This window comes from Tauraco erythrolophus, chromosome 5 (assembly GCF_009769465.1).
Source record: "Tauraco erythrolophus isolate bTauEry1 chromosome 5, bTauEry1.pri, whole genome shotgun sequence".
NCBI classification, from domain to species: Eukaryota; Metazoa; Chordata; class Aves; order Musophagiformes; family Musophagidae; genus Tauraco; species Tauraco erythrolophus.
In genome coordinates this window covers 41,454,391-41,481,357 of record NC_141469.1, presented here as the reverse complement: position 1 = coordinate 41,481,357, position 26,967 = coordinate 41,454,391, and the positions used below count along the sequence as shown (strand labels likewise).

At 41.6% G+C, this 26,967-nt stretch overlaps 2 protein-coding genes across 5 annotated transcripts in view; one reads left to right on the top strand and one right to left on the bottom strand.

Moving 5' to 3' along the window:
• Positions 1–6,445: 6,445 nt before the first annotated feature.
• SMIM20 (small integral membrane protein 20) lies at positions 6,446–12,261 on the bottom strand. 3 transcript variants are annotated; one of them, XM_086612173.1, is made up of 3 exons: positions 12,121–12,261; positions 8,261–8,344; positions 6,446–6,973 (listed from the first exon to the last, which is right to left on the bottom strand). In XM_086612173.1, the coding sequence occupies exons 1-3, from the start codon at positions 12,227–12,229 to the stop codon at positions 6,936–6,938; spliced, it is 231 nt and encodes a 76-aa protein (XP_086468299.1). In that variant the 5' UTR covers positions 12,230–12,261; the 3' UTR covers positions 6,446–6,935. The 3 variants fall into 3 exon arrangements, with proteins under 3 accessions (XP_086468299.1, XP_086468300.1, XP_086468301.1); XM_086612174.1 differs by having other exon boundaries at positions 8,261–8,317; XM_086612175.1 differs by lacking the exon at positions 8,261–8,344.
• Positions 12,262–12,901: 640 nt separating this feature from the next.
• The window catches only part of SEL1L3 (SEL1L family member 3), a 35,791-nt gene continuing 21,725 nt past the window's right edge, over positions 12,902–26,967 (top strand). The window contains exons 1-6 of one of the 2 annotated variants that reach the window (XM_086612035.1): positions 12,902–12,979; positions 17,112–17,679; positions 19,267–19,393; positions 22,181–22,302; positions 23,716–23,831; positions 26,219–26,274. In XM_086612035.1, coding sequence (XP_086468161.1) covers positions 12,902–12,979; positions 17,112–17,679; positions 19,267–19,393; positions 22,181–22,302; positions 23,716–23,831; positions 26,219–26,274 — 1,067 coding nt within the window. Of the gene's footprint in view, positions 12,980–17,111; positions 17,680–19,266; positions 19,394–22,180; positions 22,303–23,715; positions 23,832–26,218; positions 26,275–26,967 lie in introns of those variants that run through there. The other variant, XM_086612036.1, reaches the window with a different exon arrangement.

Genomic DNA, 26,967 nt, shown 5'->3' with positions numbered 1-26,967 from the left:
TGAGCTTCTGAAAGGAGCCAACAGCAACAAATATCTCTCCTTCCTGCTTGGGCCGGACAGGCAGGTCACTCTCATGATGTTTAGGTAGTTCTAACAGACTCAGTCTTTCCTTTTATATGCATTACAGTGCATCCAGACAGAAAGAGTATGAGGATGTCCAGGTACTTCTGGGACTTCTTTGGAAAACATCTACCTAGCTGTTACTCTTTCCAGAAGAGCACACAAGAATTATGGCAAACTGAAGTAAGGAAAAGCGGGGACACAAATTAAAATTCCCAAAGCAGAACATGTCAGAGTATTAATCTTGCTACTTAATTGGGTAACTAGCTTGTCAACATGACAAAAATTCAGGGGATATATTCCAACTGGACTTTAGCAAAGTGTTCAGAACGATGTCAGGTGGGAAACAATTAGTAGCTGCAAGAACTGTAAGCCAAGTATAGAAGTAGCTAAAGCAGAAATGACAAACGGGAAGTCACTGGCCTGGAGGAATTTTACTGGTGGCGTTCCTCAAAGAACTGTCCTGGGACAAATTTAACATTATTGTTTGGCACAAAAATAGCAGTATACTAATGAAATGTTCTGATTAAACAACTTGGGAGGCAATGTCAGTGCAAAAGAATAGCTGGAATGGTAGCTATGGGACAAAATTTAACTGTGCTAAGTGCAACAGGGAATAAGAGTTTTTGCTATGAAACAAAAGCTTGTCAGCTGAAAACAACTAGGAGGAATTCTGAGATATATTAGTAGGATTGACAGATTTCACGCATGGGAATGCCTGCCTTGGATCCTTGCAGCTCCTCACAGGCACCTTCAGCTAGTGATACTGCTGGGATCACTGCTTTGATCCAGAGGCAGAGGTGGGTAGGCAGGGAGCAGAGGCCACAAAATCACCTAACTCATATTAAAAACACACAGAAAATGCAGGGAGAAGTAATACCCCACAAGTTCTTAATGTGGGACACGGGATTTTGGACTGAACTGTGAGAAATTCTTTGTTATATGGAACATCCAGCAAGACTGTGTTAGCCACACATGGGATGATCGTAAGAAGGACCAGGGGAATGGAGGTCATTCCAGAGGAAGTTACAAGCAGACAGTGAAGACTCTGTTACCTGCTTTCCAGGCTTCAGAGGACTGACTCCTAACAGAGCTGATCAGCCAGTAACAACCTAAGTTAGAGCTCTTGTATGAACCTTCCTCCTATCTGTAGATGGGAGGAGATCTGGATCTAGAGCTGGCCTGCTACAATCACTGGTACCTCAAAAGTCACAGATAATAGGCCAGGGAGCAAATGCTTCTGGTTAATATCCACAGTGGTTTCTCTTCACCCATTCCTAAACTGTGTCTGAGCCATCCAGTTCTGGGAGCGAATGGGTGGCTGAAGAGAAGGACTCCTCCTACAGGACTTTCTGCTGAAGCAATGGGAGTATCTTCCTCCTCTACCCTGATTGGTATTGCTGATATTGACGGTACTGAATTACAGGCAGAAGTTGATAGCAAAGGAGGCACCTTTCCACATGACCTGAGGCCTGAAAGATACTTTTCAGCATGAGGTCCCTTCCAGCCCAAGTTATTCTATGATTTCTGACCTCTCAAGGTAGGCTAGAGTGAAGAATATTGGTATCATTTCTCCCTAGATACTCTCTTCTCATGATAACCTCCTTGTCTTGACTAGGAACTTTCTTTAGGAATGTTTACCTCTGATCTGCTGGGGAGGAAACGGAAAGAAGGGAAAGGGGTATCCCAATTCGCTCTGTGCGCAGCAAAGCCTATGAAGGCTGTATTCCAATGGATTTAAGTCTTATGTTCCTCATTCTCCTGGCCAGTATGTCCTGTCTCCTCTTCATATCCACCCCCCTACCTCCAAGTTGTTGCTCCAGGGCTACAGAAGGAACACTCATTTCCCTGCAGTATCTCCAGTTCTTCCTCACCTCCTTTAACTGCCACTCACCTTCCCCGGCTCAGTTATTTGTAGCTCTCTTAGAAGATTTACAGCTACTTCTTTGGCATGCAAAGGTCTGAAGGGAGGATCCATTGTTTCAGGAGACAAGGGAAGTGGCAAGTCAAAATACTGAAAATTGCCGAGTCTCAAAAAATTGCTGAGGCACCCGGGCCAGTAACAAAAGCTGACCAGTTCTCTGCTTTTTTGTGCAACTGTAGTAACATTCATATTGGGTTGCATTTCAACCTACATGTAGTTAAATTTGGAGATCTAAAAAAAACATTAGTAGGGTGAAAAAGTGAGTTTTCTGTTTGACTCTCAAAATATAAAATTTGCATATCCAGAGCATAATACCTTAGCAGTATAAAGACCTAGGAAATTTCAGAAGTTGTTTCCTCTTGGAAAAAAGAAATATTTTAAGTTCTTGGAACTAAAATATCTGATTCCCACACAAATCCACACCTATTTTTCCTAACCATGAAGAAAACTTTTCAGACAAAAACCCAAAACGTTTTCTAGAGCATCAAAAAACTCTCACCCCTGTATTTACCTTCATCATGCCTTGCAAGGAAGGGGGATACTATTATTGCTATTTACAGATGGAATATCTGTATTTCATCTTTGAGATGAAGCTCAAAGACTAAATTACTTACCTGTTGCCAGACAAAAGTATGGTGGAAGAGAGAACTGACCACAAGTCCTAATCTGCAAGACAGTGTCTTAAACACTGCACCATTTTCACGCAAGGACCCCATAGTCTGCACTACACACAAATACACCTCAGATCCTAGCCTAGTATGTGAAATGAGAGCTTGAACATGCTTTGACCTGCACTTTGGTTGTTTGCTCTCTCCTGTTATACATTGTCCACTTGGAAGTTGTATATTCTGCAGCACTTTCTCAGAAGCTGGAAAATAATTTCCTTCCACTAGCAAACACACTATTTGGGCTGTGTGGCACCACAGAAAAAGCCAATGCAGCTTTTCATTTACTGCTGCGTCTGCATGTTAACATGAAGAAGGTCAGTAGGAGTGTACACAGTACTGAGAAAATGAGTAGTTAATTATTGCTAGACTGCAAGAAGGGAAAATACATTATTTATTTTGGTTCGGAAAACTGCAAATCATGAGAACTGCTTTTTTTCTGGTGTGTTTTTTGTGGGAGGGCATATGTACAGAGAAATTTGTGATGACCAGTTGAGATTATTCAATGTACTTTTAGTATTACAAAAAAAAAAAGTCTCCTCTCACTAGCGGGAACAATCTCAATACATGAAGTACAACACTCAGGAAGAAAAATCCCATTTTTCTTGCTTATGTGTATAACCTGACAACTCGCCAGTATCTTTTGCCATATTTACTCCTCCTGAAGTGTCTGTGCTTGAGAGTTTCCTTGCATCTATAATGCTTCAAATCTAAGCTGTGTTTAGACCAAAATGCCAGACTTGCTCTTCCTGGCACAAGTTTTAATAGTTTCAAAACTTATCAGCATACAACCGCAGGCATAAACTTATTACAATCAGATGTTTCTGTTGGGATGTCAAAGCACCATTTAAAACTTCCACAGTCCTCCAAAGGCTGAAGTTGTATTTGTTGTTCATATTCCTGCTAGAATAAATCAGCAAAATGCATTCATATGACAGTTTACTGTTATTATCTTACTGTTTATCATGTTTACTGTTGTTATGACTATTATCATATGACTGTTTTAAAAACATTCTCAGAAGACATTTTTATAAATGTTTCATCCCAAACTTTCTATCAGAACAATCAGAACAGGTGGATCAAAACTAGCCAACTGGTTCCTCTCCAAAAGGCAGAGTAGTCTCTCCCAGGTACTAATAAGTATATAAAATTATGAATAATTATAAACCACCTAACTTCTTTGTGTGGTTGTGTTGCAAAATAATAGTCCTCACAAGCTACAAAAGCGGGAAAACCTCTTATTTCCAGAGCAAGATAAGGAGAGTCCCGGGGAATACAATTTGCTATCCATCCAACTTCACCTGTTACTGGGTAGTTAGGAGGAAGAGAGGCTTATGTCCAGTGCCCACGAGCAGAACAATGAGTTGTCACTAAGCCCAGAAAGCCAGCTGCAGGATTAGGACTTCCCACATGAGTCTCAGGCATGTGTCCGGGCAACTGGCAAATGCCAGAGCATAAGAGACAATTTCGGTATAAATTCTGGAGAAATATTGCAGTGTGTTCCTTGCTGACATAAGTTTTATTCTGTATTGGTTTCCAAGAAGAGTAATTAGTTTTATCTAGACAGAATACCAAAGGTTTGAAACGGACATTCCCTATCCTAACACTTTAAAGACATGGCCAATCAGCCCGATTTATTAGATGGAACACAGCAAATGAGAAGTGATGATCATTAAAACCAATGTACACCATTTTGAGAGTTTAGACTCACTTCAGTAGTATTCAACAGATATGCAGGGCTGCAAATTCTGTACAGGCAATTTCAGAACTTACCAATCTTATTTGTATATCTCATTTTTGCACAGGAATGAACCAAAAAGCATGACCAACAGATAGTATTCTATAAATACTAAATAATTGAGTTCATGTACTCAAACGGTTTGCAACGTTTAAGTAACACGAAGGCAAAAGGCTCAGCATCTGCCCCCAACAGCCACTGTTCTGAAACCATCTAACATTTTTCTAGGCAAGATCCAGACTCAGCAAATTGCTCAACTTCACAAAGTACATGAGTAGCAGAGATTGCTTTATCTCATAATTCCAAACTAAGTTATTTAATATCCTCTGTCACATCATTTATCCTGAAAGACTGGTTTAATAATTGTTTCACACTACCACAATGTATGTTTTTTAAGCATTTGTGTCACCAAGTGACAGAAGCAGCATTACTGTACAATTCCCAGTTTCTCCTAGAACACTCTTTTGCAGCTAGTCAGTTATAGATGGACTATCTCCATTTAAGAAACATTGTATTTCTGCTGGAAAGGTATTTTAAAATAAATAATTTTGCTGAAACTGATGCATCAGTATGTTTTTTTCAAGAAAACAAAAATAAGGCTCCCTCATTTCCACAGTCTCACTGAAGAAAAGTTTAAGTGATAAAAACCTCTTTGTTCTTCAGTTTAAGTGATTCTTCTTTACCTAGCAAAAAAAGAGAATTAGCTTTGTGACAGTGCTGCGCTATGCTATGTAGTGAAACTTTTGTCAACATGCCTACAGTAAATGTGTACATTCACTCTGGCTTCAGTCATCACTGTAAACATTAAGTCCTTCATCTGTCTTACAAAAACTGTGCAATGTCTGAAAAAATAACAAATTGACATTTGCTAACTTTATAAATAACGCTCACTGCGCATGCATTCTTCATAAGATATGACCCTGCAATGGACTTTAAAATGTCATGTCCCATAGTGAAGTGCTAAAAATAAATCAAGAAATGAAGACAGCACATTCAAATTAAATGTACATGCTACACCTGTACTAGATAACAATATTGGTTATGTCATAGACTGTAACTATAGGTTATAGCCTTCATTTCTTTTGAAATCTGAAAACATACGTTTATTCAGAACCTATTATTAAGAAAAATACTCAATTTGGCTAAAGATTTTCAGTAGTGGCAATCCTTTACTCACCTGTTCTAATGATCATTATGCTTACCATGAAAAAATGCTTTTTTGAAAAAGATTCTTTAAAGTATCTGCTTTTCCATCCCAACATTTGGTGTTAGCCTCCCGTGTCAGGTGTACCAGTCAAGGAAGGCAGGCTGCAGGAGCTGCCCCACACCGCCCACAGACGGTTCCAGCTGGCTCTTGCAGTTCCCACGGCAAGACACTTCTCAGCCCAGCAGCCAAGTGGGTGGCACCGTTGTGAAAACACCAGGTAAGCAGAGGAACGAGGGGGCAAAAAAAAGTGAGGAACAGCAGTACGAACACCAAAGACAGAAAAGGAGGGGAAGGAGGTGCTCTAGGCACCAGAGCAGCCTGTGGAGAAAACCATGTTGAAGCAGTTATCTACACTGTGGCCTGGGGAGAAGCCCACACTGAAGCAGTCGGGTATTTCCTGAGGGAACTGCAGCTCATGAAAAGCCCATACAGGAGCAGGGGAGAAGTGTGAGGAGGAAGGAGCAGAAGAAGTGTTACAAACCGACCATAACCCCCCCATCCACTGCTGAGGGGACCACGGGGAGGAAAGAGGACTCAGGAGTGAAGCTGATCCTGAAAAAAGTGAGGCAGTGGGAAGGTGTTATTTTAACTTTTGTTTCTCACTGTACAAATCTATTTTAATTGGCAATAAACTACATTAATTTTCCCCAAGTTGAGTCTGTTTTGCCTGCAACAGTAACTGGTAAGCAGTCTCCCTGTGTTTACTTAGACCCACATGTTCTGTCATCCTATTTTCTCCTCCTGTCCTGCTGAGGAGTGGGAGTGAAAGAGTGGCTGGGTGGGCACCTGGCAGCTCACCAAGGTTAACCAGCCACAACTACTTGCAAAATAAATGGAAAAATACGCATTGGTTGAAAAGGAAGAAATTTTAATGTACAAATTTACACTCACCATGTTATATTTTCCGCACTGATCTCTCTCAGTATATACTTCCATCATGTTTTCGTAATAAACCCACAAAAGGTAATTCTCAAACTCGGGAGGAAACTGCAGCAGTCTGCATGATTTATTCTATTCATAATTTATTCTACAGTGTTGACAGATCAACCACAAAAACAATTCCTCTTCCCTTTTCTCAAGGAAATAAATATTTCAATTCTAAATTCAAGAATCATTCAGTTCTCTAACAGTCTGTGCACTACACCCCAGCTTTCTCTGTCAAAACTAGCATGTTTTTATCTCTTGGGATTCCAACCAGTAGCGTTTGTTGCTCCTCATGTGCCCACACAGCATACTCAGAATTCTTCTCCAGGGACACCCAAAAACACACTTCAGTGAAAGAAGAAACAGCTGAAGATGTCCATCTTCAGTTTTGCCTTGCAATACACCAAGCCGCCAACATTACTTTCTTCCAAATGGATCAGACCACACTTTTAACCCTACAAATCAAATATGAGAATACCAGCAGTTCATAACTAGACTGTTGGAGAAAAAAAATAAAATTGGTCTGCTACTCCAGCCTTGTGTACAAAACAAGGAAAAGAACCTAACAATTGAACTCACAACTACATTTAAACTTGCAAAAATATTTAGAAAGACAATCTCATCTTGATCTTAAGCTTCAGATAATGGAAAAATCTATCACATCCATAGGTAAGGTGTTCTAATATTGTTGGAACAACCATCTAGAATTGCACCTTGCACTTGAATTTGTCGAGATTTCATTTTCAACTAGCGGATCTTGTAATTTTTGATTAGCACCTGAATTCAGATGAATACATTACACTGAAAATTGGTCATCAAGGCCCTGCATCTTGGATAAATGTGCCAGTTCAGTCCTCTTTAATGTTTAATAAAAAAGGCAGATTTACCAGACTTCTGTTTCATAACACCCTCCCAACACCTCTTCAGCATTTCACGGCTTTCCTGGAAAGTAATTCCTGCACTGATGATTTAACCGGTATGTGTAGGAAGGACATGGCATTAATCCTATTTGGTTTTCCCCTGCTGCTGATGTTAGCCTTTTCTAAAAATAGGAATAAGCTACCCTTTAACGTACTCAGATATGAGCTGTTACATCAAGACAAGCACTCTCATGTATTTAAATAGGAAGTGCCACCCTTACATAACAAATACCCAGTTCCATCACCTATGAAACAATTAACTACCAAGGATGGTTTGCCATACTTTAATTTTTATCCTCCTCATAGGCTTTTTTATGCTTTCTACCGGCAACAGCAGGGATCAAAAAGCTACTAGCACTGCATTCCAAGTTTTCCGTTACGTGTAGCGGATTTCTGCCTTACCTCTCCACTCATGAGGCTGGAAGGTACTGACGAAGTGCTCATAAACCGTGTTTCAGCTGAGTTGTAAAGCAGTATTCCACAAACGTGGGTGCAATAATGTATTTTTTACAGCTAGAGCTCAGTCTACCCATGGTTCTTGTCTGCCCTGAGCTGGAAACTGGCATCTACTTAAGAAAGTGTGAAGATAACAGAATCTCCACAACTTATTTGGTCAGTTAAGTCAATTTAAAAACAAGTTTTATTAAATCTCTAATTTTCAAGTGAAGAATCAGCCTTAAAAAAAATTATTTTCATGGTAATTTTATTATATATGTATTCTCTGAATGTACTCTTCACTGTATTATTTAAATCCATATAAATATACGGGTCTCAATTCAAGATCTTTAAAACAATCAATGCAAACACATGAATCAAGTATACCTCCAGGCTGAATATCCTCTTGAACAATACCAGCTCGGTTCATTGACTGTTCTTTCTCTGGAAAACAGAACAGAAGGGACACTACTGAAAAAAAAAGATAAAATACCAGACATCTTGACTGCACCCAATAAAGTAATACAGAAAATTTTATTCATTCTGGATGCTACATGGTAAAATTCTGGTGAATATCCACAAACACAATGCGAACATAATATTCACACTTCAATGAGAAACTAGCTAGTTTGTGTTGAGAGATTAGAAATAATAAGATAATAATCTTAAAGTAAGGACTACTGTTTAATAAAAGATGCCAAAACACCTGCCATGATCCCATCACTTAAGGAATGACCAGTACTTTTAGGAGCTAACACTCATACGGTCAACGTAAAATTCTTAAAAGGTTTATTTTTTCCAGAATCAGTGATCCCAATTTTCAGGCCCTGAATGATCTTGCATCTTATCACAAGTAGATTTCATGACATCATCTACAAAATTAGTGCTTGTAAACTTTGAAAAATTCAGTATCAGAGGGATATTTTCCATACAATGTGCCTGTATCAGGCTTTTCTCTTTTGTTTGAAAGATTTAACCCCTTCCAAGAAGACAAATGGACAAAACTATATCCTTTCCCCTTATTAAATGCACGCACACGTTCCTTTTTTTTTTTACTACTCCCAGTTAGGCGCTTTACCACTGTGGTACCTCGAAGCAAGAAGTCAAAGCTCAGCTGGATTAGCCTTTTGCACATACCATTGAACTTTTTAAGCCTTTAAAAAATTGTAGGGTGCACATTCTCAGGGGAAACTCGAAGCTAAGCTCACTTTAAAACTGAAACTTTTCAGCATCCCATCCTACTGAGAATGCACAGGCACTACATGTAATTAGGCTGTCTAGGCACAAGCCAAACGCTACTGGAGGCTAGTGGGCATATCACAATAATTGATTCTACTTGCAAAGGGGCAGGCACTAGAGGCAGATCCAGCTTCTCCAGTTCTGTTCACTGAGCACGGTGATTACCATTCCATCCTTTTTAGCAGACAAAATCTCAGGGAACTGTCTAATTTCAAAGGAAAAGGTACAAAACCCAGACAGAGAAAGCAGAATAAATTAGGGCAAGGAAACAGACTTACTCTAGCACATGGAGGAGAAAGATATTTAGTCTTAGGTGGAGATTAAGATTGAAAGAGAGGCAGAGATCAAAATGGCAATCAACCTGAGAGGTCTGGGAACACACTTGAGGCAAACAGAAAGAGCTGTTAACTGGTTCAGGCAAAGAAATGAGTGCAGAGAAGTAAATGGAGACAGGACACAGTCAACAGGGAGGCGGAAGTGGGGCCTGGAAACAACTTGGAAAAAAGATAAGCCAAAAAAAGGACAATGAGGAAGAGCCAGTCTTGATGAGAAGACAGCCACCTCAGGACGGGTAAAGAGCTGAGTCTCACAGTTCAGCAAAATCACAAAATCTACTGTGAAAATACTCCAATATCAATCCAAATAGCAGCTGTCAATCCACTGTTTTAATTAATCCAAGTGGAAGAGGTCTGTGCTGAAGCTAAAGTTTCAACACTGCCTCTAAACAATGTGTTCCATATGAGGAAAATGTTTTTTAAAGCTATTTACAGACAGGAAAATATTAGAAACATCAAGGGCACAAGCTGAGGTACTAAAAACCTATAAAATGATAGCACTTTGTACGAAGTCAAACCCCTGTGTGCAAAATTTAAGGTACAAATTAACAATTTGATTACATACAGTTTTTCCAAGTATCTTCCATTTTATTTGTTACACTGCTAGGAACTCCTCTGAAGATGTGTTAGGATTGTGCAGAAAAGTCTTCTTCCTGAATGTATTGTGCCTCATTTGTGGAGAATTTGGGAGATACACAATAAAAACAAGATCGAAGAAAGAAAAGATAGCATTTCATGTTTACATAATTGAACGTCACTCTATAACTAAAATCCATTCTTGCCTTTTGCAGGATTACTATATGATGCTAATCCAAATGTCCAACTTCAGACTCAGTGTCCCAAAATGCAGAAATACTGAGTATCCATCCATAGCTCAAGCCAATAAGAGATGTGAGCTTCTACAGAAATGTTGTTGTCATACAGCTTACCAGACCATACTCAAAAAAATCAAATTCTTTGTACGCTAAAGGTTAAAATACTTCTACTCAAGTACCACAACTGTGAAACTCCATGTTATTGTCTAAAGTATTATGACAATAAATGCTTGTGCTTCTCTCATACTGCAGCGAGGAGCATCAAGAAAAACACACAGAATTCTAATAAAGGCGAGATCAAAGGAGAATTTGAGCAGCATGCAATTAAGTAAGGTTTAGAATCAGGTATTAAATGGCAAGTATAAGCACTTGGTAACTGTGCATTGCCCATCTTATGTGCTAAATGGAGATGAAAAAAAAAAAAAATCCCTAACCTGTTGGGGAATATTTACTCATGCAACTCACAGGTACAAAAGAGGGTGCTATCTCACTAGTTTTGTTCTTTCCTTAATGCTGAGTCATACTTCTAATATTATATTTTGGAAAGTGCACTATAAGCAAAAAAGAGTTAAGAATAAGTTTTGAAATGGGAATACAGAGCAGAAAAAAATATCATTGTGTGCAGATTCCGATTTAATAAACACAGCTTCCTTAAATAAAAACTTGCCTGCAAGTTAAATTTTACTTCAGCTTTGATGCAAGGCTAAAGACCCTCCAAGAAGATAAATAAGTTTGTTAACCTTTTTTTTTTTCTTCCTAGAAATTTCTTCAGTTGTCCAACGGCTTGCTTAGCCGTATAGAAGTTAAAGCAAGGGGACGAGGCTGGTTACACCAGAACTTTTCCCCACTTCTTTTGGTGATAGTAAACAAGTCTAGGAGTAACAGGTGCTACCCCTACTGCTCCTGCTGCACAGAGCACTTGCCTGGAGCTTCACATCCAGAGCTTCAGGTACCTCTGAATGCTTGAGAGCTTTCTGGTCAGAGCTAGTTGTGGGCTTTGGCGGGTTTTCTGTTTCTGGCAGGGAAATGGGGTTTTCCTCAGCAATCGGTTTCAGAGAAAACTCTGTAGACTGAGACCAGCTCTAGCAAACCCTCACAATTGGTAAAGAATCTATTACCACATTTTAAGTTAAACTTTTCAATTGTGGCTGGAAAACATAACTCTAGATTATAGATTCATAGGCTAGTTTGGTCTGGAAGGGACCTTTAAAGGTCATCTAGTCCAACTCCCCTGCAAGGAGCAGGGACACCTTCAACTAGATCGGGTTGCTCAGAGCCTTGTCCAGCCTGACCTTGAATGTTTCCAGGGATGAGACATCTACTGCCCCTTTGAACAACCTCTTCCAGTGTTTCACCACTCTCATCATAAAAGATTTCTTCCTTATATCCAATCTGAATCTACCCACTTTTAGTTTAAAACGACTGCTCTTGTCCTATCACAACGGGCTCTACTAAAAAGTCTGTTCCCATCTTCCTCATGAGCTCCCTTTCAGTACTGGGAGGCGACTGTGAGGTCTCCCCGGAGCCTTCTCTTCTCCAGCCTGAACAACCCCAACTCTCTCAGCCTGTCTTCGCAGGAGAGGTACTCCCTCTCTCTGACGATAAATTCTTCGACTCCATCTAAATCCTCTCAATCACGTCGGAGAACAGCTAACGCGTGTTCCTAATGACATGCTAGCCAAGAAAGAACTTGACACAAGACTACTACGAGCTCTGGGTGGGTTTTTTTTAAGTATCTCCTAGGCGAACAGAGAGCCTCCCGGCAGTCACTCCGCAGCGGCAGCCCCCAGCACTCCTCCGCCCCGGCACGCCTGCACCACGGCCCGCCGCCTGCCTCGCACCCCGCGCCGGCACTTACTGTACTCCTCCGGCAGCAGCAGCGGCCGGAAGTAGATGGGGTAAAAGGCCGCCCCCACCACGGCCACGAAGCCGCCAAAGATACCGAGCGTTCGGGACAGCCCCGCCATCGCCTCGGGACGCGGGCTTCCCCCGCCCGGAAGCTGTGCGACTCCCGCTGCCGGGGCACGCCGGAAGCCGGGTGAGGGGCTCCCTCCGGGCCGGCCCGGCAGGAGCGGCGCCGCGACGGGTAGCGCCCCCGCGCGGGCTGGCGGGGCATATCCCGGTGCCGGCGTCCCCCCGGTAAGGCGAGGACGGTCCCGGCACACACCGGCCGCGCTTCGTTCTGTCACTCTTGACGAGGCGATCGGCGGCACCCGCCACGCCGCACACGGCGCCTCTGCGGAGGCCGTACCTCGCCTTACCGGCGTGCGGGTGAGGGGAGCCCCGCGGAGCTCCCGACCCACGCTGCCGCCAGGAGGGAGAACGCGGTTCCGCACCGGGACCGCGCCCGGTGCCTCTTTACGGGGCTGCACGGGGGGCTTTGAGGTGCCTCACGGCACGGCCGGGGCACTCGGCACACCCCACGGGTCTCGGCCCCTGGGTGCCGCCCGGCCCCGCCGCTGCTCACTCCGCACCTGCGGCGCGGGGCCGGGCGCGGTCCTGCCCTGCCCGGCCCGGCCCTGCCCCGGCCGGGCGGCGGCCCCTCCTCCAGGAAGCCGGATCTGCCGCATCCCAGTCGGCGGGGACGGCCGCGCACTCCCGGCCGCGCTGGGCAGCGCAGCCGCCGCCTCCGCGGCAGCATGCGAGCCCCGGCTGAGCCCCGCGCCGTGCGCTGCCGCCGCCGCCCCGCTCTGCTCTTCTTCCTCCTCCTCCTCACGGTGAGTGGCCGCCAGCCCCGCACCTGCCGGCCCAGCCCTGTCCGCCGTCGCGGCGGAAGATGGTGGCCGCAGCGAGGCCCGGGCTGGGCGGCGGCCCCCGGGTGAGCGCCGAGCCAGCGGGCGGGGGCCGCCCGGCACTGCGTGGCTTCACGGCGGTGCTCGGCGCTCGGCCAGGCCGGTGCGGGGCCGCAGCAGGTTGCAAGCGTAGGGCGGAGCGGGAGGTGCAGCCCCCGGGTGGGGGCCGGGGGGCGTCCGAGGGGTGCGCAGGGGCCGCTGCCGCCCGGCCGGGGCTCGGGCCCGGGCTCGCTCCGGCCGCCTGGCCCAGCCCGGGGCCGCCTCTGGGAGCGAGCCGCTGGCTGGGCAGTTGTCCGGCCTGGCCCGGCTCCCCTCTCTCCAGCCCCCGGGGTTACGCTGCTTTATCGAACGTCAGAAAGTGCGAAAGAGCTTTCCGTCCGAGGTGACGTCGGATTTCTGGGTTTGAAAGAAGGAGGGTGCCTTTGGCAGGTGCTTACAGATGCACGTGTGAGTACGGTGCTGCACTGGCTTATGGAAACAGCTGCGTTTTAAGGGCATCTACTGAACTACTTTGTCCTCTGCTACAGTGCTAAACACAAACTCCAGGTAAAGCCTTTGTGTGCCTGTACGATATTGATGCTGATTGGGAGCAGCTAACCACCCTTTTGACGTGTCTCCTTTTCACACATCTTAAAATCTAGCATGACGTGGCGGGCGTTCACAGGTAAAGGACTACAGTTATCTTCAGCCTTTGTGCAAACAGGTGCAGTTTCATAGGGTTATGTGGAATTTCTACAGGGGTGAACTCAGGAAAGATCCCGCTAAGGTCTTATGCCAGCAAATGAAAGAATGGTTTCTCATCCTTTTTTGTAATGTTACACTACTGAAAATATTCACTTTCATACCAATTGTTATGATTGCTTCCCACAGTGATTTTTATCCCAACATCTGATGGGTTGACTTGGGCTAACTCCTTCAGATTCAGCAGGTTTTATGAAAAAGATGAAGAAAAAAAGCTTCTACGGCTTTTGTGGCCATCTTTCTTGTTGAATTCTGCCTAGTTTATGGTAACATTTTGAATCCAGCGTACCTGGCCTCTTTACTGTGCTGAGAAACTTTTATATTTAAATCCCATAATCACATTCATTGTGTAATCCTTTTGTCCTCGCTGTCTGTAGTCAGAGATTATGCACACTTAACTCTGCCTTGTCTGAGATAACGGGGAGGGAAGGAATAGGGTTCCTCAGCGAGTAGGAACATTTACATAACACGCACACTATGCAGTGTGCTGGGGAGCACTGTGTAGAGGCAACCAAGTGGTAGCAAAGACTCAGCTGTGGTCTGGAAGAATTTATGGTCTGCGGTCTCTGCTGTGGCCGCATTGGTGCAGGGTTGCTCAGGGGTCCTTGCACCATGCTCCTTACTGGATGAGCCTCCTGAAGGGTTTGTTAGGTGTGGTGTAACAGCAGACCCAAACATACTTCATGTGTTTTTGCAGCACATGTCTCAACTAATACCCAGGCACCAGAGAATACAGAGAAAACTTTCTTGAGTAACTCTGTGAGAGCCATTTAGCAGAACAAGCACTAAGGGAAAGGCAGTAAGACCAGCATGGCTGAAGCTAACCTTATGCATCAGCAGTCATGGTACATGATGCTTAAGTATTCTAGGAACATCATGGAGTTTGTTCTACAAGTAACTGGCTTTGGGTTGCAGAGCTTACTACCTTGGAATCCCCACCACAAAATTTCTGCCATTCACTGGAAGCCGAATGGCAACGTTCATACACTTCGGCATCTTTGTTAACGAACTGTGTCCAACCCAAGCTGTCTTTGCTGGAGGCCGCCTCCCACATCTGTGTTGGACAAACCTCTGAGAAAATGGAGAGCTGGCTGTGTGCATTTTGACAGTAGTAAATGTGTGTATGTGGAAAGCACTCAGTGGTACCAAAATGCTTTTGTAGTATCTACCTGGTAGACTACATTTTGTGATAACCACGTGGCATTACTTCCATAATATATTACCATCCTCCTCGTGACACAGGCCACGTACAACAAGGACTAAGCTGTAAGAAGAATTATGTAGGAAACATAAAAGAATAGTATCTTTGTCAAGTCAAGCTTTGAAACATATTCAAATTAGTTTTAAAAGTAAGGTTCTCTCATCAACTTTTGTATCAGTATTTGTGCATATGTGTTATTACATGAGGTGGTGGTATCATGTATAATTCAGTGGACACCAGCCTCTTATTGCTATTCCTTTTTTAGCCCCTTCAGTATGCATCATTTTTACAGTATCCATTTTATAGAATGGGAAACGAGGCGGAGAGGAAGACTGTCAATCTGAAGAGACTACCTATTGTAGGAAGCCTAGATACTCACACTGGAGAGTGTTTTGCATTTTTGTAGCATTGTAGTTGTCCAAAGTGTGTATTTCAGCACTTATACACGTTGTTTATTAGTGTTGAGCATCACTGCACATCCAGCCTCCAGTGTCTCTTGTCACACCCAAGAAGATGAAGAGTACTCGGTTGTTTGTGTGGAAAGTGGTTTAAGTGACAAGTTAAGAAAGACCTAGGAATACTAAATAAATCTAGTTGTCTAGAGTTACCTAGCTGCTAGCAATGATATCAAGCTTTCTCATCCAAAAGGTCCCTCACTCTTCAGGCTTATGCCTTAAATAAAGTCAAGGTCTTGGGGCTACAGTGTTTAGTCTGTGCACAGTTATGTTCCACTTGCAACCCTTGAGCTCTTTTGTGCCTTTAAGGAGGCAGCGATCTGGGAGAAAAATAGCATTTAATCCAAATCGTCATCTGTAGGAAGAAGGAAGTAGTATAGGTAAACATAGTTCTGACTTTTCCTAATATTTACACATTCATAGGTTTTGCTGGCCTGATGTTTCTTCAGTGGAGCTCTCAAGGAGTGTCAACATATTCTTAAGAAATAAAAAGCAGAATAGTTTATCATTAGGGTCTTTTACTGATCCCCATGTTGGATCACGGGCAAGGTCTTGTCCTCCAGGTGCAAGACGCATAATTCCCATGATTAGAAATGTACTGATGACTTGGCCAAAGCTTTTAAATATTTTGAGAAGCACAGTGAAAAAGCCGTCAATCCAAGGTAGATATCCAAGACAAAGTTCAGTTCAATTTGTTTAAGCTTAGCAAACGTAAAAGCCACCCAAGACAGATCTTATCAATCCAAGCAATCTTAATGACCAGCTTCCCTGGTAATTCTAAGTAACAATTCGGAGTATTTCAGATGGATCGGGGGACCTGGCAGAAGTGCTGTGCTGCTGACTGGCCCTCTGAGCTGAGTAATCCTCAGTATCCTTGGCAGTGCATCAAGCCGGACACTGACTGCAGAGCAGAAAGAAGCTGTTTGAAGCCGTAGAGGCAAGAACTTCAGCATGGAGGATAATCCTGGTGTATGTCCAAGCACTCACTCTCGATATATATTATAATATAAATAGCTACAGAGAGCAAAAACTAAGCAAATGGTGCCTGCTGGTCTTGCTGCTCAGATTTATAAGTCAGTCTTCAGGCCGTGCATGTTTCTGTAATAAGCTCCTGCACGTTTTATGAGTGCGAATTCATTCTCAGGGAACCATTGCGAGCTGCCTTAGTTGTTATTCTGCCCTTCAGGTACCCGCATAAGAGTTAACAAAATCAGCTAGCTTTAAAAAAGAGGGAGAAACATCAGGCTGTGGCAGCACAAACGGACAACATTATGACGACAAAATGGCAGTACATTTTAGTATGTACTCTTTAGGTCTGATCCTAGGAGTGTGTGTAAATAGCGTGACGTGTAAGTCAGTATCTTAGACCGGATTCCACAATGGCCAAAGGATACACCCTGTAAATACTGTTTGTTTGTAGACGCATATGTAACTTTGAGAACTTAATGTAAGGGAGTTGTTACCATTAAAACCTTGATGGTAGCTCTTCAGTAATCCACATCTACATCCTGCGTGAAAGAATCCTGGTATTTTGGAGTTCGAGTGTGGTATATAAACCTTCTGCTTGCACCATGTTCTGTTATTGCCTCAAGTATATTAGCAATCACGTAGATTTAGATTCTCTCGTTAACACGTTTTGTGTTTTGTTTTTTTTTTCCAGAATTTTGTGCCATCCTTTGGAAAGGAGACATTACGGACAACAGCAGTCACTCCGCAGTTTGAACAAAACATGGATTATGTGGACTTTATTCATTTAAACATTTTAGAAAAGAGAGTTCTTAACAATTCTGAGGTTTCCGTTCATTATTTATGTTCTAAGCCTTGTATTGTCAACTTGGAAGCAGTAGCTTCCTCCGAATTCAGGACTGGTGTACCAGTGTATAGAAGGAGATGGAAGGATGAGAAAAACCTTAATGTTAGCAGAACTCGACAAGTACATTTGAAATTTCCGAGCATCATGGTTTACAGAGATGATTATATCATCAGAAACTCAATAATAGTACACAGTGTGATATTGTATGCATGGATTAGTCACACATCAGTTAGCAGCTATGATGTTGAGCAGAATGAAGACTACCAGGATGCAGTTGCCAAGAATTACACTTTTTTAGAAGCAGTCCCACCTTTTGAACGCCCATATAAGGACCACAAAGTTTGTCTTCAGTGGGGTGCTGACTATTTGTGGATGCTCCAGGCAAACAGGATACCTCAGTGCCCTCATGAAAGTGGTACGTGTAATGTCACTTTCTTCCCCAAAGAAGCTAATGGGACCCAAATAACATCTTTGGTAAACTATTAAAAAGTGCATACCTGTAGTACATAGTAAACATGATGTAGAATGATGTACTTTGCAAACACTGTTGAAAATGTGAGCTTCATAACTGTAGGATTAGAGTTGCAAGTGACCGAAGCCATCATGTCCTTCAGAGCTGGCTTGTTTCCTAATAGGCAGCCTGGAGATTTGTAGCCGCCTGGCTTTCTATTTTCTGACTTATTCAAACAACTTTATTTAAAACCCGCTGATGTCAGTGAACATCATTCCTTTGTCTTCAGAGGGAGTTGTACTGCATTATTTCAGGGTCAGTCCTGCAGTTCTTACATACTTCACTCTCACACAGGTATTGTACATTGGCTTAATGTGATGGCCACAGACTCAGAAAAAAAATTTTAAGTCTTTATAGTGCTGTAAACTTTATAGTACTTCTTTTTTTTTTGTCCAAAACCATTATGAGTGAGCACTTTTGTTTTAAAAATTAATAGTCTTAAATACAAAAATGTGTCTTGCCAACTGTATAAATTACTGAAATCACAACTCTGCTTTCTAGATTTTCTCAGAGTTCTGATTTTTTTTTCTGTCTGCCTATTTCTAGCTTTACAACTGCTGACAATTTTTTTTGTCCTCAATACGTATTCAAAGCAGAACCTAAAAGGAAAAAGGTTATTTGCTTCTAAAGGGTTCTCTCGTAGAAGATCCCATAATGGTTATTTGTGTCATTTGTTTTCACTACATTGGCATGTAAATGCTCTGAAGAGGAACAGGGAAGCAATGATGTTGCTGCCTTCAGGGGCTTTCTAAAATACTTTCTGGAGACAGCGTGTGATCTCTTGACAACAGTGTGAAACAGCTTATGTATTATCTAATTATATTATAGATGTAAATAGTATAACAAGAAATAAGAGGAAATATTTTATTCACATTTATTTTTTAAAATAAGCTTGTAACAAATTGCCTGAGGTTTGTTTTTTGTTGTTTGTTTCTTTGGTTTTGTGTTTGTTTTTTTTTCCCCTAGGAAAGCTAATGATATATCATGGCCTTGAAGATCTTTTTCCTGTTTCTCAGCAGGGGCAGCTTTATCAGATTTATTACAGGATTATGCATGTCAGTTAAGAACAGAATTGATATCTATCCGTACATACATATGTATAAACTGGAGAAGTGAAAATGGAAAGCAAGACCAAGAGCTGTGGAGTAATGTCACGTAGGCATAACCAAAGATAGGATGAGATTTAAGCGAATAACATAATGAAGATTTCCTTACTAACTCGTTCTTTAGTATCTTAGATTTAAACAAGCGTGTTCTTTCCCTGCTTCTAATACCAGTTGGAAATAGACTACATTTCACTTTCTGGTTGTTCGGTCCGAGACTGTAACGTATTTAATACAGCGAGTGAACCTGTGTTTAAGGACTTATTGAAGATTTGTGTGAATTTTTAATCTGTTGTGTGATCCGAATGTTTGACTGTACAAGTGTGAGTTAATTAATTAGTTATCAATGCTTGCTGTCTGACACATTAAGAAAGACTCTATTTTGCAGATGGTGTCCAGATTCTCAACTTTATATATGCTTCCAGTGGGGAGAAAACAGGAATCGTGAAGAGATTTGAACAATTTGAAAACAGAGAACTTGAAACAGTGAGACAACATCAGATTGATTACCCCATGTAAGTATAGGCAAATAATTGAAGCAGGCTGTAATGGATTACTGAAGGCTATAGAAGGTGCTTAAACTCTTAGACTATACCACAAATTAAAGGAATACTGCCTACTAATTTGAGAAAAGTCTCAAAAGGAAAATAGTTAGCAATTCCTCAGTTCTCTGATTTCAGTTTTGGAGAGGATTAAGCTGAACCTCGGAAAGATATGTGTTAGTGCAGTGCTATGTGAGAGATACCCATAGCAGGTGTAACTGAGCTGGTTAGGTACAGTTAGGAGGGTAAGTTAGCTGTTACATGCAGTCATGATCAGACACTAACTATCTGCGTTACAAAGAGATCTGCATTTCAAACATCATTTGCAGACCAAGTGCAGAGTAGGGTTTCTTGCAAGGTTGAGCAGTGTGGAGCAGCTTTTTCCCCTATAAATTCACACTCTAGTTTATTTTGCAGTTGACAAGTCCTTAATGATACCTGATTTACCTCTGCCTAGGTAAATCTTCCAGCTTGAACTTACGCTATTTCTTTCCATCGTCCCTGTGTAAGCTCTCCTAGTTGGACAGGATTAAAACCCCTTAGCCTCTCCACGCTATTCAGTTACTCTAGGAATATCACCTTAGTTTACTCTTCTCCCCCTTCCCAAAACTGTCACAACTCTTCAGTCATGTTTTGCAACTTTGGAGGAAAAATTAGAGATATAAAAATATATCTCCCTTCCACCAGATGCTGTTAGCTCGGCAACATTATTACGGAAATAGGAAATGATCGCAGAACTGGAACTTGCCTGCTGGTTTTTGTTTGGCCTCTGACCACAAGAAGAGTGCCAAAGAAGACTTGCTAGATAGCACAGGTTGCATGCAAATTACTATCCCTCAAACTGTAGCTCTGAAATCATAAGTACGGAGCAATTTTTAGCTCCTGGTCTCTTCAGGATGGGTGGCAGCGTGGTTTGCACAGCCTGCTGCCCTGTGCGCACCAGCACGGTTGCATTCTGCTTCTGGCACCAAGGCACTCAAGCTCTGGTTGAGAATATACAGCATGAATTTCTGCAGCTCTTTAGCTGCTCTACATGGTTCCACCCTCTCTTGCCTTGGGGTGGTGTCTCCAGTGTTAACATAAAGCGTTGCTTCTGTGTTGTGGTTGTGTGACAGCATGGGATAGCTCTGTTAAGAAGAGGAAGAGAGTTTTCCTTCAGCTCTCTGTGTGTGAGTGGTGGTTTCCCATGGAACCAAAAGGCCAACAGAACCAGATGGGTCTAACTGAAGTTACTTGTTTGACGTCAGTCAGGGATTTGTAAAGTAGGAGGACAGGAGACAGGCAACTGTCATCTGAGGTAGCTACTAGAGGACAGCCTGCAGCAAGGGTATGCTGGGACAGTAAGGGACTACTTGTGCTGTACGACATTGTGCAGCACTGGAGAATGTGACATGAGTCAGCATTGTCCTAAACTCTGTCCCAAGAAATTTGTCCAGAACAGTTATGTGCTCAGACTGGCAATCAAGGATTAAATGGAGACTGTGATTTTTAAGTTTGCTATATTGCCAGAAATTAAAAGAGCAACATAGAAGCCTAAGCAGTATTTCTGGAAGCACAGTGTTTGCCTGTAAGTCATAACAATCAATATACAAGTGATAGTGATTTACAAACCCTTCTGCCTTGCTCATGTGCCATCTTTGGAGGGTATGGTGTTATTAGCTATTTAAGGTGTAGTCTCTGTTGGGGAAAACTTCACCACTCTTGCTTTTTTTTTTTAAGCAGGAGAGCAGGTATTAGGCTTTCAGACCTATATTGGTTTAGTTTAGGAAAAGATACAAGGTGCTTTATGTTCAGCAACTTCTTGAGAGAGAAGCAAGGCAAGCTGACCCAATTCTAAAGTATTATAAACAAGTATTGGCCTTTTTTTTTTAATTACAGAAATAAAAAACTTCATAATATCTCCTTTTTAAAGTCACTAAGAAAAGAGAACTTCTTTATCAGAGGTGATAATAATCATAATGCTTTGCTGGGCTGTACATTGGAGGTAACTGGCCTAACTTCTATGGAAATGTTATGGAAATAAGTGGTCAAGTTTCTGTTAAAAGCAGTGAAACAGATTTAGTCTGGCACAGAGGAACTCCTTAAAATTAGATACTGTGTTATAAATTCTGCTTTTAGTGCCTCAGCCAGCTTTGTACAGAAATTTCTAAGTAAATAGCATTGTCAGGTCTTCGGTTTTTTATTTTGCACTGCTCTGTAGTTTGCATGGGCTCCACCTTTATTTATCCTATGATATCTCTGTGACAGCTGTTCATATCTATCTCTACTACCCAGAGGCTGGATTCATTTTTAACTGCTTCTCCCAAGCACATTTTCACAGTTGGCATTTAGTACAGAAGACACAGCTTAGTTTTTACTGGCTTCCCCAATCAAGATTACGAGACCATGCATTTGGGGATTTTGTATTGTAGCCTGCATGCGGGAGGTTGGCTCCAAGTTGTCTCGGTCGTGTTTTCAGTTCCCTATTGATGTGGGATCTGGCAGTAGCTCTGACCCACCATTCTGGAATTGATTCAGCTAACACTGCCTTACTGTCCTCTCATGTTGTTACCACAAAAGTGCGTGGTTAAAAGGAGATCACAGATCCAAGACTCTTAAGTACTGCTGCTCTGAAGGTTTTCACTGCAGAGGATGTGTTCTGTTCTGAAGGTTACATGTGTGAAACAGGTTTGCTAAATTAAAGTGAAATGCATGCCTTTGAAATTATGTAGGAAGATTTCTCATCGGGAGTGGATTTTTTGTTTATTTTTGCTCATGCAGGTTCACCGTTTCAATCTGGCTATATTTACTCCATCACTGTGAAAAGGATCTGTGTGGTATACTCTATTTTATTGATCCGAAAGAAATGTATAGTACTCCTGCTGTATTTCTAAATGAGGAAGGTAAGGGATATTATTAACGGCCTTCAGAAGGGGTCTTATATAGTTTTATAGATCTGTGCCTAGGAATAACATTTATAAATAAATTATCAGACCTATTTTGTGAAACTGACCCTTTGCAAAATGCTTCTTTTTGACTATAGTGGCTCAATAGGAAAGTAGCTACTAAATTAATAGGGTAAAATTGAGAAATAGTTGCATAGCATCTAGTCTTGGCTAACTTCAGAAAATGTCTGCTTGATCAGGAGAATAGGCCGAATCTTACAGGTCAGGAACACACACCAGGATTAAACAGTCTTATCTCAGTGAACAACCTTTGTTGTTATTGTTGAAGTATTGTTTTAATATTGTTCTCAATTCTTATATGCATACTACATGAAAATTTTTGAAAATTTGAAATAGCCTCAGAAAAAGTCCAAATGATTCAAGGTCTTGTCTGTATTGCAGTGTTCAAGAAGCACAGTCTATTTCCTTGATCCAAAAAAAAGTTAAGAAGTTGCACTGTCTTGGTTTAGCAATGACTGCAGTAGAGCAACATTCCTGCCAGAAAACAGCTCTTCAGCCTCTGATAGACAATGAAATTCAGCAGCTGGGGGCTGGCTGGCAGGCTCACAGAGGAAATAAATGTGCGGAGTTTTAAAAGTGCACACCTGGCTTTCTCGTAAGGCATTACGTTTTTTCCCCTTCTTTGCAAGTTTCACAACTAATCTTTTTCCCTCTGTTAGTTTTGCTATTTCTTTTTCTCTGTCTTGTAACCAATCTAGATAATTAATCTATCCATTATGCATTGAATGGTTTTCTTTGAAGAACAAACAAAAATGGCAGCTCAAATGGAAGTTATAAGCTTGATACAAGATTTGCTTGGAGAGGTTTTGGGGCCAGTTTTATTCTTAGCGTTAGACTAGATTATCATAATAGCTGGTTCTGGTCTTAAGAGCTCAGTCTATGAGTGTAGCTTCTGCAGATCCAACTAGTGGAGGGTAGAGTCATCTTGTACTTGATCATTGCACACTCATGTGCTAGCAGCTGAGTGTTGAGTAGATACCATTGTCTGCTGTTCCCCTCTGCTGTTTGCTGCCAGTCATGTCTGCTTTCTGGTGTTTGAGATCAACTGTAGCACCCTCCCGGTTGGCCTAATTTGTAGTGTGTTTATCCCTCAGGCAGTTGCTTTTGAGTCTGTGGTTTCATGTGAGAGCATAGGCATTACCATCTGAGATGTGTAAGTGAAACGTGGAGCGTGTTTCCCTGGGATTTTGTGAGAGCTGATGTATGGCTTGGCAAATGCCCAGATCTCTGTTGGAGATGAAGAGGACGAAGAAGACAGAATCGCTGTGAATAACACATTAGGAAGCCCATCCTTAATGTTGATGTTTATGTGGTGTTTATTTCTTTTTTCTTCCTTTGTTGCTCTGTCAGGTTATGTTCATATTCAGATGCACCTCATGAGAGGAGATGACCTTGCAGTGAAAACTAGCTTCAGCCTTCCTCTGAAGCAGTGGTTTCGACTGGATCTTTCTTTTAAGGGTGGACAGGTATGCATGCTACTGAATTACAGGATCAAGACTGGGATTTGTCTAATTCGATTATGCCTCTGACATACCCCTTAATAGCTGAAGTGGAGAGAAAAACTGTAATTTGTACGTGCTCACGTAGCAAAAGAATGAAAATTCTAAGACTGGAAGTTGTCTGAGGATGTTCAGACCATCCAAATTTGGGAAATCATGTTAGATGCTTAAGAGCCTAGAATTTCTGTATGTTCAGTGGCTATCTTGGTGCATGATTGCTCTCTGGAGACTTTACTTACTGTATAGGCAACCCAGACTCCTGGCTTAGGTACCTTGTCTAGATACTTGAAGTTACATGTTGTGAATAGCTCTGAGGGACTTTGCACTTGGAGGCTTAGGCATTTTTACCAGTCTGATATGAAAATTTCAGTGTCTGGGTTTCTGTACAGTAGCATGCCTCTTGCCTAGATGCGTCAGCTAACAGGAGGCATGCGCAGTCTCCAAGTTTTGCGTATTTGACAAAATGGCATAGGATTGACTACCATGACAGGACCAGAAAACTCTGCAATATCCCTCTGGAGTAGATAAGATACATAATTTACATTTTAACAAATCACATTTGTTTTTTCACAAAACCTTCCAAAAGCAGCTCTGAAAATGCAGGTGCCCTGCCCAAGTACTTGTCTGAAACTCCATCTATTAAGATATTAAGGTGTGAAAATAATCAAAAACCTTAGTCTTCTATTTCTCAACTTTTCTTCTTGAAAATAGTTGAATAGATTACGTTCTGAATTGTAAAAATATTTGCTAATTAATGACAAGAACAACTGAGCTGATTTAAAGTATGATGTAAATGGGTGATAAAATTGAAACAATGCTGTACTGAGACAGCAATGTACAGGCTAAACTACCGCTGTTCCTTTTGCACCTCACCTTTTTTAAAGTATGTAAATGGTGAGCAGATTGATTGTCTTGCAAGAAAATCAGGTAGAAACATGTATTTACTTTTAATATAATATGCTTTTAAATATATTGTTAAAAGGAAAAGTGAAAAAAATGTTTTATAGAATCAGAACTGGCTGTTTCTGCTTGTTTAAATTTTAGTTAAAATTTTAAGTTCACGGGAAAGGGAAGAGCCTGTGGATTTTGAAGCTCAGCTTCAGGTGCAAATGTGAAAGTGAGTGTCAATATTGGTATGGGTTTATTAGTCTTGACTCATTGGGAATTTGAGGATTGCTTGTGTGATGAGATTAAGAAAAAGTATCCTTCCATCAAAGAGCAGAGTGAATTTATTCAGATATGAGGTAAAACCTGTGATCAATAAATTTCCACTTCTGGACAAAATAAGGGAGCCATGATGAGTTTAATGAGCGCTCTTGTGGAAAAAAAAAAAGAGGACGTAGGACCAAACTTTAAAACATTTTGGTACTTCATTCTCTGAAACAGATAAAACTGTGATTCAGTTCCATCTTACTGACATGTCTTTCTGTAGTAAGTTTTTAAATGCTACGATCCTCAAAAGGTACAGAAGAATCTCCTTATTTAGGCACTTCATGTCCAAAGAAGGGCAATGAAGCTGGTGAAGGGTCTGGAGCACAAGACTTATGAGGAGCAGCTGAGGCAACTGGGGTTGTTTAGCCTGGAGAAAAGGAGGCTCAAGGGAGAACTTATCGTTCTCTACAACTAGAAAGCAGGTTGTAGTGAGGTGGATGTTGGTCTCTTCTCTCAGGTAATAAGTAATAGGACGAGAGGAGACGGCCTCAATTTGCACCAGGGAAGGTTTAGATTGGATGTTAGGAAAAAATTATTCAATGAAAGGGCTATCAAGCATTGGGACAGGCTGTCCAGCTTGTCCAGGGAAGTGGTTGAGTCCCCATCCCTGGTGGTATGTAGAAGACATGTAGATGTGGCACTTAGGGACATGGTTTAGTCGTGGACTTGGCACTGTTAGGTTTATGGTTGGACTTGATGATCTTAAAGGTCTTTTCCAACCTGGGTGATTCTATGATTCTATGATAATTGCACTTCCACTGATTTAAATACATTTAGTCTGGCATGATCTGAGACAAAAGAAATAAATTACGAAAGGCTGGAAAGGGAAACTGAGGCATTGAGAAATTAAGAGCCAGATGTTAAGAGCATCTGAGGATGCAGATGAATCGCTAAAAATACCTAGGCACTTGAGAAAATTTTGCAGAGTTGTTTTGTGAATCATTAGGCAACTTTTTACAATACCAACATGTGTGAAAATCTTGTCTTCCTTCTCAGGCATTTGAATTCCTTTAATCAGTCTTTAGTGCAGAGGAGATGCAAAAACCAGCAGCTGTAATCTTCTGAACTATGAGTTTAAATGGCTTAATAAATGCACCTGGTGATATTTCATTTATTATCATTAATATTTTGTGTTCTTTTAGATAGAAGTAAGCAGTGTTGGGAAGAATTTGAAAAGACATCATCATCAGTCTTTTACGTAAGCAGCATTTTCCCCTTCGCTGAGTAATATGCGTGTGTGTGTTCAGATACGGAAAATGGGAGGAGGAGAGCACAAGTTTGTAACTGCGATTCTAAATGATTTTCAAAATGTCTGTGGTCTTTTTCCACTCTATGCTTTCAAAACCAGTTTGCATTGCTGAGCTTACCTTGAGCATGAGCTCAATAACTAGCCATGAGCTAGTTGAGTTAATGTACTGCATGATCTGATAATCCTCACTAAAAACTGATTGGAAGGTCAGTGGCATTAAGATCAGTCTTCAAATGAAGTCTTGGCCTTACTGAAGTCAAGAGAAGTTTTGCTTTTTGCTGTGAGCAAGCTAGGATTTCACTGGTGAAGTTATTATCTGCTTTGCTTAGGTAGAGAGCAAAATGTCTACCAAAAATATTCTTGCTCTGTCCTTTATTCTAAGCAACTAAATTTTTTTTGAAATGAATCTTTAATTGTTCTCTTTCACTGTAATTTAAGATTGACTCTTTCTTGTGCAAATAATTTTTAAAAAACCCACTTTAATATGGAAACTCTGTAACAGTAAATTGCATGGCAGACTTCAGTGTTGTTCCTTCTCTGCTATGGTTTACAAACCAGAAATTGTAAATTTGTAGATAGTAACTCTAGGAGACAGATTAATTAAATTTTCATATGCCAATTTTAGAAAAGTGCAAGGGAGAC